Source organism: Bison bison, unplaced genomic scaffold (assembly GCF_000754665.1).
Source record: "Bison bison bison isolate TAMUID 2011002044 unplaced genomic scaffold, Bison_UMD1.0 scf7180017864456, whole genome shotgun sequence".
In the NCBI taxonomy this organism is placed as follows: domain Eukaryota; kingdom Metazoa; phylum Chordata; class Mammalia; order Artiodactyla; family Bovidae; genus Bison; species Bison bison.
The window spans coordinates 29692553-29704039 of record NW_011495018.1 but is presented as its reverse complement, the minus strand read 5'-3'; the positions used below and the strand labels follow the sequence as shown (position 1 = coordinate 29704039).

At 46.2% G+C, this 11487-nt stretch overlaps 1 protein-coding gene across 4 annotated transcripts in view; it reads right to left on the bottom strand.

Moving 5' to 3' along the window:
• Nucleotides 1-323: 323 nt before the first annotated feature.
• Nucleotides 324-11487, bottom strand: part of SEC31B (SEC31 homolog B (S. cerevisiae)) — a 36231-nt gene continuing 25067 nt past the window's right edge. Inside the window, exons 20-26 of one of the 4 annotated variants that reach the window (XM_010859525.1) lie at nt 7962-8139; nt 7012-7320; nt 6726-6784; nt 6323-6424; nt 5871-5987; nt 5337-5408; nt 324-2901 (exon numbers count right to left, since the gene is read on the bottom strand). In XM_010859525.1, the coding sequence (XP_010857827.1) occupies nt 2842-2901; nt 5337-5408; nt 5871-5987; nt 6323-6424; nt 6726-6784; nt 7012-7320; nt 7962-8139 (897 nt within the window). In that variant the 3' untranslated portion in view covers nt 324-2841. Of the gene's footprint in view, nt 2902-3969; nt 5102-5336; nt 5409-5870; nt 5988-6322; nt 6425-6725; nt 6785-7011; nt 7321-7961; nt 8140-11487 lie in introns of those variants that run through there. The other 3 variants (XR_827022.1, XM_010859524.1, XR_827023.1) reach the window with 3 other exon arrangements.

Genomic DNA, 11487 nt, shown 5'->3' with positions numbered 1-11487 from the left:
TTTAGAGACCCCAGTAGTGAGGAATCTAGGGAATAGGGACCCCACACTACCAAGGCCAGGGATCCCGAGGGGAGAGCTGCTGCATTCTCTGCAGAGCTCGCCACTTTCCAACCTGTTTCCAAGTTTCTCTGCTGTCGGCATCGTCCGCCCACCACACTGAGACCTGACAGAGCTCTGTTCTGAGACTCTGAGCCATTGATCTTGCCAGGACTTCGAAGAGAATGGGCGTTCCTTCTCCCAGTCGTACCTGCCCTAATGCCTGACCTAGCTTGTGGAACTTAGGAACTGGAAGAACCCTTCTGAGATATGCAGGGCCCAGAGAAAGCACGGCTTTTTTTTTTTTTTTTTTACCCATCTTCCCCCCTCTACCCCTACTCCGCTATTTTCTGCTGTCAGCTCTCTGCCACAGCCACACCTTCCTTGGGCAGAGGCCCTCCTGTGCTTCTGATTCCCTAACTACTGGCATAGACTCCCCAAGAATCTCTACTTTTCCTCCCCTTATCCTTCCTTCTTTCTGTGAAAGAGATACTGCGGAAACTGACCCAAGAAAAAGCATGTTTTTAGGGGTTGGTTCCTAGAGGTGGAAGTTGAAGATGGAGGAAGTGATAACGCTTGAGTGCTGACTTGATGAAAACCAAGGGTGCCACTCACCCCCGTCACGTCTCTAATGGACTTTGCCAGTGGGGCAACAACCTTCTTAGACAATCATCCAAGGTGCCCCAGACACATACCCACAACATCCAGGAAAGAGGTAAGGGGAGAGTGCCAGTTATTTCCTACCCTTTCAAATAAGCTTCTCTGTGCTCCTAACCTACATTCTCCTAGCAACCAACTTTACCTCTACTCTTCCCCAAAGGGTCTTATTCCCCTGAGCCAAGACTGAGATAAATAAAGCTAATTTCCCTTCAGACCCTGGTTTGCACCTCTGAAGACAGGTCATGAGGAATGAGAAGCTGGGATCTCTCCTTTTCACCAACCTGATTCTCAAATAGGCAGGATTCAGAAATTGGATACTTTCCTTCAATATATAAACTTTCTGCAATGAAACTGTTAATAGGAAGTTCAGTACCTTGAACCTTAATTTATTGCAGTCACTGTGACATCTGTTTTTCTTTTTCCAGGTATTGAACTTATTCTTGGGGCTATGGGGAAGGGTACATGGAAGATGTAACCTCTACGCCCTCTCCTCCCTCCCACCTTGTCTGGATACTATTCTCCTGTGGGCCTCACTTCCATGATGGCCTAAGTAGTTATCCTGGCCTGACTGAGGTTCATCTGCCAAGTATTAGGAAATCATGCCCATAAATCTTCCACGGATACAGTCACTCAGTGACTAAGACCCTGCTACTTGTGGTGCTTCTCATTCTCTTCTCAGAAGGAAGCAGTACAGCAGGGACTTGCTGATGGAATGGGGCTCGGGAAGGGAAGAACTAACTCCTGACAGACCCTCTACAGCCCAAGGAGCCTCCCAGTCATCTCCCTCCCCTAGGCTGGTCCTGGATCTGGGTGCCAGGCAACCCTCTGGAGCAGAATGGGCCAAATGCTAGAAGACTTCATCTCATCTCTTGTAGAGGAGAGCACCGAGGAAGAGTAGCTCCAGATCAGTGAGCGCAGAATGGCTCCCATGCTCCAAACTGAGACAACAGCAAGGGCAGAGCTCAAATCCCTGGCCTCACCCCTACACGTCTTCTGGTCCCACTAACACCTACTGAGGAGAGAGGCTCACCTTCCCTCCTTACAGGGTACATGCTGCCCTTCAGGGTGTTGGAGTGCTTCACTTCCAGTTCTATCAGCAAAGGCCTTTTGCGCCTTTCCTCAGCTTTGATCTGGGCCTCCTGGATCTCCCAACTAGCCCTTTGTCCCTAATCAAGCAGCAGCATGCACTAACTTGGCTGTCCCACTTGGCAGAATTGCTTGACAGTGTTCAGTAAGAAAATCTGGAAAGGCAGCTAGAAAATATAAAAGTAAAACCTTATAAAAGAAAGCGACATTCCCCAGGAGGTCTCTCAGCATACTAGTAGGAGAACTATTGTGCTTCATGTGTGACAACTCCAGGTCGGTATTTGAAACATGTCATGCTGCCAGAAAGTTCTTTCACAGGTTATTGTTTTACATTCCCAAATGGCTATGATTGACATCACATTCATTTGTGTCTATAAAGAAAACAATACTGAGCTACCTTAGATCTGGATGGCTTTCCCCCTGCCCCTTACATTATCCACGGATTCATTTATTCATTCAACAAACACCACAGTAGAAATACAGTGGTGAACAACATACTGACCTCCTGCATTCATGGAGTTTAAGTTCTCTCTTATAATCAATCGCCAGTACTGTGTTCCCCTTTATAAATGTGGACAACCAGACTGGCTGCTTGGGAAGACAACTTCAAGGTCAGCGAGTAAAAAATATTTTGTTTTATAGATTTAAACTGATGCTGAGAAAGATGTCTGGCTTGTTCCACCAACTTGTAAGGTACCATGGGGTGAGTTCTGGAACCCAGGCCCCTCCCCTCCTCGTGTGCTCCTTAGGAGTCCATCTGTCTCAGCCAGGGGACAGAAGCGGAGGGAGGTCCTGAGAAGTGACAAGGATGCTGGGTGGAGGGGACAAAACACTGTCTCCTTCCTGTCCCTGGCCTGTGAGCCTACACACAGGCAGGGCTTTCTTTCCTTGAAAAGAATCTCAGCCTCAACTGGCCTTAGCAGCAGGTTAGGGCAAAGACATAGACAGGGTCGTGCTCGGTGCTGGCGGTGCTGGGGCTGGTGGGAGGGAAGGGCAGGCCAGGGCACTCGCCTATTGTGGGTCTGGATTGGATGCTTCCACTCATTCATTTCCTTTTAATTAACCCGCATTCCTGGAGGAGAAATATTTATGTTGGCTCCCATAGAGGCAATCTGCAGACTGGAAAGAAGGGGGAAGAAAGCCCGCCTTAGCAAAACAATATCTCTAAAGAGCTCAAGAAGAGAAAATAAGAGAACAAAATGCCATTAAAATAGCCTTCTACCCCCACCGGAGTCAATGAAAACTTCATTTCACATGCTAATCCCCCACTCCGCCCCCTTCCCTTCTCACAACACCTTTCCGAAAGTGTTTGGGAAAAGTCTTCGCAGTCAGTACACAGCTCCCCGCAGCTCAGACTTCTCCTTGTGTTAGTTCAGGGCCCCAAGTGGGGCTCTCGCTCCAGCAGCGGCTTTTTTCTCCCCCCCTTTAATTTAAACAAAGACTTCGGAGTTCATCAACCTCCCACTGAAATTCACAGCTGCTGAACAAACTAATCCCCTCTCCCGGCCTTTCTTCCCTTCAATGGGCTCTTGGCTTCAAAGACACTTTGGGAAAGGACTTTGCTGGGGCTCACACTGCTTCATCAATAGAAGTTAGTGCAAGTATTATCTGAAGAGCAAGTGGCTTTACAAACAAATACTGCCTAACAATCCCTTCCTCCCAAACACACACATCTAGCCCGCAGACATGATGCGATCTACAACAGGATTAGAGATCGTACCCCTGGCTTCACACCCGGTCCCTTTGTGTAGCTGAGCTCAGCCCTGAAGTGGTGTGGGGAAAACCCTGGAGCTGAATGTCAGGCACGGATGGAGACACACACACACAGACACACACACACAGACACACACACACAGTGGTATGGGGAAAACCCTGGAACTGAATGTCAGGCACAGATGGAGACACACACACAAAGTGATGTGGGGAAAACCCTGGAGCTGAATGTCAGGCATGGATGGAGACACATGCGCGCACACACCACACACACACACACCTCTCCGAGTGGCCATAAATGCTGCAAGGAGAGCGCTTAATTCAGTGCCACCTCCTTTCTTCAACTCTCCTGACTTCCTATCTGTCCCCAAGCCTCTCCCTTGCCTTACTGAGGTACAGGGAGCCAGAACAAAGGACTGGGAAGACAGATAAGAGCAAACTAGGACCCAGAGAAGATAAAAATTGGGAGATGACTGAGGAAACCAAACTAAAGCAGCTTTATTGCACATAAAGTACATCAGGGCTTCAGTGCAGAGTCCAACCATGAAAGTGCAGCCAGAGAGAGAAGGCAGCCCTGAGATGTGTGGGGGTGGGGAAGAAGGGCCTCCAAGTCTTGAAGAAGAGTGCCAGAAGAGTCTTTCATTAATATGGCTCCTATTCAGAACCAGGCTTCTAACCAAAGAATGAATGGGTCTATATCTTGCCTGGGCCAGGACTCAGGCAGGCTGAGTCAGGGGCTGCTCCCAATGGGCAGTGGTCCCTCTGCTCCTATCCCATAGCTTAAGACAACTCTCAGCAAAAGGCAGTGCACCCCCTTCCACCCTCCACCTCACCTAGTTCACCCTTAACAATGCTGGCAGAGAAGTCCCTTCTTAAAAGGGCCTGATTTCTTTCTCTTGGTTCTGCTCAGCACCCATCACTCATGTCTAGGATTTGTTGAAAGGCTGAGTAGCAGTCAACTCTACCCCAGTCTCTGGGGCTCAGAGAAGTATGGAAACATGAAGTCAGAGGCAAGGAGAAGGTAAAGTCAGGCTCATAACCCACAGAAGGGGAAAGACAAAAGACCCACATGATGGGTTCGGCAGAGGTAGACTTGAAAAAGTGATCCTGCTCACCCTCTCAGAAACCACCTGGACAGAATACCCCTGGGGGAGAAGGCACACTGTGCCAGCCCCTGTTGGAGGATAGTTTTAGGGAAAGTGAAGGAGAACAGGCTGACCGAGCTCTGGGCAGATCCCAGAGGGCCAGGCATAAAGGGGTAGAGAGCAGGCACTCTGCTGGTTCGGAGCCAAGTCTACAGCATCATATACCTGGCAGCAAGGGAGGAAGGCTGGGAAAAACAAACAATCTGTTCCAAAATTCCCTTCCTGCAGGAAGGAATTAAGTAACAATAAAAGTGGTCTCCTGGCAGGCGGAGCTGCCTGGTTTAGACGCGCAGCTTATGAGCAATGGTGAGGACAGACTTCAGGACAGGCATGAAGCTGGAGACCTCACTGAAGCTGCTGCAGCCCACCACCTGGGCATGCATCGCAAGGCCCTGCTCAGGGCTTCCTGCGTCCACACATCGGGCAATCTCATGGAGCCCGGCCAGCACAGGAGGCGAGAGCTGTGGAAGGATTGGCCCAGAGTTAGTAAGCCCAACTCCACCCCTACCCTGGAGGCATGGAAGGGAGAAGCGATGACTCCCTTCTGGAGTTCTGGAGCCCAGTCCAGGCAACATGTCTATATTCTGTAGGGAACCCAGGGTCAGTGAGGCTTATGGGAAGGGACACTGCGTGCCCTTTGGCCAGGGGTGAGGGTGGAAAAGCAGGAGGCAGATGAGAACCACTGAGTGTACTTACTGTCCCCTCGCAGAGCTTGTCATACAGACATTCTAGACGTTGCGCAGCTTCATCTAGCTTCCGTTTTGTCTTCTGCAGGGAGGGAAATGGATTCTAATTCCAGCCCCTAAGCCTAATACTACACAGAACTGTAAAGAATCATGGTACCTTAGAGCTAGAATGACTCAATGCTCTTTCTTTCATTTGACAGAGGACAAATGGAGGCCTGAAGAGGGTAAGTGACTTGCTCTAGCTGACTCAGCAAAGAATGAATGGCAGGTCTCCTCACTACTGATCTCACCCTCCTTCTAGTACTCTCTGCTGCCTTTCCAAGAGCTAAGTCTCAGTGCTGTTGGGTCCTGCTATCAAGGAGCTAAACTCCAGACCAGACAAGTCTTCCCCAACTCCACACCGACAATATCAAATAAGTATAAGCTACAGACAGCATGTCCAGAGACGGTAAGAAGATTCACACAAGGAGCTGGTCTTACAGTTAAGGGATCCTGGGACCAGCTGGGGTCGGAAGGGAGCATCATGCGGAAGGTTTAGACTCACTAAATCAGTGGCAGATAGGGAGCAGCGCTGCAGAAGTGCCTCAAAGCTGATCTTCAAAGACTGGTGTTCAGGGGGAAGCTCCTTCCTGTTGATCTTGTCCAGTGGCTGCTGACATTGCTGAGGAGGGAGCAGGGAGACAGGAGAGATAGGCAAGCTGTCCTGCTTATGGCTCCCCTCAGGACTAGTCCTCTGTGACTTGGGGTCATGCTGCTCCCACTGGACCAGAGATGGGGAGGGCCATCCCCCTTCTCTGTAGTAGGGACACTTGGTATCTGCCCCCCATCCCATCTCTTTCAGCCCAGAGTCTGCCTCCAACTTGAGGAATGAAGCCATCCTTCATGCTCCCTGCTTTTCTATACCCAAGAAAAGAAGGTTTCCGAGGGGAAGGAAAACATCATTCCTGTCATCTGCCGGCTGAGTTCTCGTGGGGTTCCGGGGGGAGCATGACTCACACTGGGGACAGCAGGTTGTGAGGAAAGGACCCCTCGAGGCTCAGGGGTGAGGCACATAACTGGAGCAGTAATTGGTGCTGGGGGCATAAATGTCTCTGGCAACTAAAGAGAGAGAAAAGAAAGGCACATGAGTCTAAGCTGAAAGACCCCTTCCACCCTGCTTTGAGGGAGTGGCAGAAACTATGAATGAACAAGGGCACAGAACTGTGAGTGGGGAACCTAGAAGTCAGGAGATAGTGAATAAGAAGGAAGAGGAGGTGGCTGAGGGGAGAAGAGTAAGTGGGGAGAGAGAGGGGACAGAGTACCCGTCTGAGCATGGGAAGGACCAGGCTGCTTCTGTAAGGAACTAGAGCGTGGCTCATTGGTGAATGTATGAGGGTTGAGTGGGGAGAGATGTATTCACCTTTTTCCTCTGGAGGTTTCCCTTGGGCACTGGAGCATTTTTCAAGGAATCCTGAGGTCCTGCATAGTATAAACACAGGGGTATTTAGGGGCATGACCAGAAACACTGAAATTTTTGGTCTGAAGATCAGTAAAATTGTTTTAGTTGGAGTCTTCCACACACACCCTCTGCAGACCAGCCACACTCTCAGTTGACATTCCTAATCCTAGTTCACTGGCTTGAGGAAAGAGACTCCCAAGGTGGTAGTGGGGAGGGGAGGAGAGGGAGGCCATGGGAGAAGACTGACCTGGGTGAGGAATCAAGATGCCAGTGGTCGGGAGGACACCAGCGCATGGAGTACCTGGCCCTCCTGGAGGGTGGGCCGCAGGGAAGCTGACAGGAGGGGCTGGTGGCTGGGAGCTCATAGGGCTGAAGCCTGGTGCTCTCACAGGAAACAGAGGGTGCACTGGAGGAGCCCTAGGCAGGGGGACAGAGCCAGGCTGCATAATGTTTGGGGGTGCCATGGGTGGAGCCAGGAGAGGCCATGTTCCAGGGAATCCCACGGGGTTAGGAGCTTGTGCCCTTTGCCCTCCTAACAGCTGAGGCTGAGATAAAGCTGAAATGGGACAGAGAGGAGATTCAGACCACATCAGAGAGGAATCATGGAGGAATTAAAAAAAAAAAACTGTAATAATAATTAATAATATAAGTGTATGGAAATCTACCATTTACAAACTATTTTTAACTATATTCCTTATTTGACCCTCAAAACAATCCTGTGGGGTTGAAATGAACAATATAACAATCACTCTCAATTTTCAAAAGAAACAAAGTGGCTAGGTATAATGCCCAAAGTACAAAGCCAAGTACTGACAGTATTAAGAATTCAGACTCCAAGCTCCTCCCACTATATGGACATGCTGCTGTTGCTGCTGCTAAGTCGCTTTAGTCGTGTCCGACCCTGTGTGACCCCATAGACAGCAGCCTACCAGGCTCCCCTCTCCGTGGGATTCTCCAGGCAAGAACACTGGAGTGGGTTGCCATTTCCTTCTCCAATGCATGAAAGTGACAAGTGAAAGTGAAGTCGCTCAGTCGTGTCTGACTCTTAGCGACCCCATGGACTATAGTCCACCAGGCTCCTCCATCCATGGGATTTTCCACTATATGGACATATTACTTCCCAAATCCATGCTAGCCATGCCAGCTATTTTTCTCTGCACTCTGTCTAGCCAGATCTCCACTCAGTTGGTCACTCACCAGGCCTTACCCCAGGGCCCAGAGGCAAAGGCTGTGCTTCCTGGACCCCAGATGGCCTGTAGTCACTTGTATTCTGCATTCTGGAGCCCTGATAAGGGCTAGGATGGGAAGGTGTCAAGGGCATCATTAGTGATGACTGAGGTGTAAAAATCCTTGGCCTTGGAGGTAGAATTGGAACCTGTAGGAAGAGAAAAAAGGATCAGCATCTTGGAAGGGAAAAGAAAGTACTAAGTAACTGAAAATGGAAAAACAACAGGGAAAATGAAACCAAAGGCTAATTTTTTTTTAAAAATCAACAAAATGGATAAATCTTTATAAAGACTGACAAAGATAGAGAAGACACAATTCATCAAGATAGAGGATGAAGCAGAGAATACTCCAACAGACCCTGAATCCATGAAAGAGATGATAAGGAATGTTACAAATAACTTTACAAGTAATTTGACAACTTAGAAAAATGGACCAATTCCTCAAGAACCACAAACTACCAAAACTCTGCCAAAATTAAACCAAAAACCTGAATGTTCTATAACTATTCAAGGAATTAAACTTGTAATTAAAAACCTCCTCCCACCCCCTTTCCCCAAAAGTTTCTAGGTAGACCTAGATAGTTTCACAGGAGAAATTTTACCAAACACTCAAACAATTGACACGAAGGTTCCATAATCTCTTCTAGAATATAGAAGGACCATTTCCTAATTTACTTTATGAGGTCAGTACTACCCTGATACCAACACCACAAAATAAAACTACAGATCAATATTTCTCATAAACTTAGGCACAAAAATCTTAGGCACAAAAATCCTCAGCAAAATTTTAGTAAGTCAAATCCAGCAATGTATATAAAAATAATATACCACAACCAAATAGGATTTATTCCTGGTCATGGGACGTGTATCATGATATATTTAAAAATCAATCAATGCAATCCACCATATCAGAAGAAAAATCATTTGATCATACAAAATGATGCAGAAAAAACATCTGACAAAATTCAGCACTGATTCATGACTCAGCACATCAGGAAAAGAAGGAATTTCCTTAGCTTCACAAAGAGCATCTACAAAAACCTAGAGCTACCATTATTCTTGGTTCTGGAAGACTGAATGTTCTCCCTCTAAGACTGGAAACAAGGTTAAGGTGTTCACACTCACCATTCTCATTTTAATACTACAAAAAGGCAAGAGAAATTAAAGGCATGTAATCTGGGAAAAAAGGAAGAGGGACAGCCTTTTTAATAAATGATTCTGGATATCCACTGGCAAAAAAATAAACCTTGACTCAAATTTCACACTTACACAAAAATTAATCCAAAGTGGAACATGGACTTAAAACTACTTCTAGAAAAAAACAGTAGGAAATTTAGGGGACCTTGTACTAGGCTAACAGTTCTTTGACTTAACATGAAAAGCATGAACCACAGAAGGAAAACTTTACAAATTGGACCTTATAAAATTAATTTTTTTTGTTGTTCTGTGAAGGACTATTAAAAAGATGAAAAAAAAAATTCTTACATAGTTATACACACACAGACACATATGAGGACATGTAAAACCAGTGAAATCTGTGGATAATACTGTCAATTTCCTGGTCTTGCTATTGTATTGTGGTCATCTGAGATACTGACATGGGATGTGGTGGGTCTGGTATGCATGAGACTTCCCAGTACATTTCATTGTGCCTTCTTGTGAATCTATAATTATTTCAAAGTAGAAAAGAGAGAGGAAGGTTGGGGAGGGAGGGAGAGAAAATGAGCAAGTAGGATAATAGAAAGAGGTGGAGCAGAGGGAGGGACAAAAATGAGGGTGGAAATTAACAGATGGGACAGGATAAATCATCAGAATTTTCCTGCCTAATACCTTTATCTACAATCTCCCTGGATTTTGCTCCCTTCTGGTAGGCTCCTGGTCTCACAAATTAACAGCATCCTATCCATCTGGGTACTGTCCTCTACACCATCATCAGTTTCCATCAATTCTACCTACTAAATATCTCAAATCCAACCCCACTTTCTAGTTTTAGATCACTTCATTTCTTCATCATCTCCTTCTATGTTCCTAACGGTCTCTAGCTTTGCCCTTTCTAGACACATAGCTAATCCTTCCTCTGCACAAGACCACTCAATAGCTCCAGAATGCCCTCAGGGTCGACTCTAAACTCTTGAACACAGAAATACCAGGTCTCTCTTGATCTAACTATACATACTGTTACCCCAGCCTCAACTAACTCATTCCACTGCCACAACACCTGCTTTGTAAAGTCATTAAAATGTTAGTCATTCCTCAAACAGGCTTTGCTTACTTTCCCTTTACTGCCTTGGCAGATGCCATTCCCTCTGCCTGAAATAATCTTTCTTCCCTCCTCCTTTGCTTAAATAACTTTTAATCTTCAAGACTCAGATCAAATATCAGTAAATTGCTTTCCGTGTGATCTCAGGGCTCTTTTATCATATCCCAATCAGGGCATTTATGAATTTTACTGTAGTTAATTTTTACACATCTATCTTTTTACTAGACTATGAGCAAATTAAGGGCAAGGATCATGGTTTGTATACTTTTCTGTTCTAAGTGCCTAGCTGTTGTTCAATAAACAGCTATTTAAAAATAACTGAATCTATGCTTTATGACTGAGGTTCGTGACATTGTACAGGAGACAGGGATCAAGACCATCCCCATGGAAAAGAAATGCAAAAAAGCAAAATGGCTGTCTGAGGAGGCCTTACAAATAACTGTGAAAAGAAGAGAAGCGAAAAGCAAAGGAGAAAAGGAAAGATATAAGCATCTGAATGCAGAGTTCCAAAGAATAGCAAGAAGAGATAAGTAAGCCTTCCTCAGCGATCAATGCAAAGAAATAGAGGAAAACAACAGAATGGGAAAGACTAGAGATCTCTTCAAGAAAATTAGATACCAAGGGAACATTTCATGCAGAGATGGGCTTGATAAAGGACAGAAATGGTATGGACCTAACAGAAGCAGAAGATATTAAGAATATCTTAATATTCTTGCCAGAATATTAAGAATACAAGAAGAACTGTAAGAATACAGGCAAGAATACACAGAAGAACTGTACAAAAAAGATCTTCATGACCAAGATAATCACGATGGTGTGATCACTCACCTAGAGCCAGACATCCTGGAATGTGAAGTCAAGTGGGCCTTAGAAAGCATCACTACAAACAAAGCTACTGGAGGTGATGGAATTCCAGTTGAGCTATTCCAAATCCTGAAAGATGATGCTGTGAAAGTGCTGTACTCAATATGCCAGCAAATTTGGAAAACTCAGCAGTGGCCACAGGACTGGAAAAGGTCAGTTTTCATTCCAATCCCAAAGAAAGGCAATGCTAAAGAATGCTCAATCTACCACACAATTGCACTCATCTCACACGCTAGTAAAGTAATGCTCAAAATTCTCCAAGCCAGGCTTTAGCAATACGTGAACCGTGAACTTCCAGATGTTCAAGCTGGTTTTAGAAAAGGCAGAGGAACCAGAGATCAAATTGCCAACATCCGCTGGATCATCAAAAAAG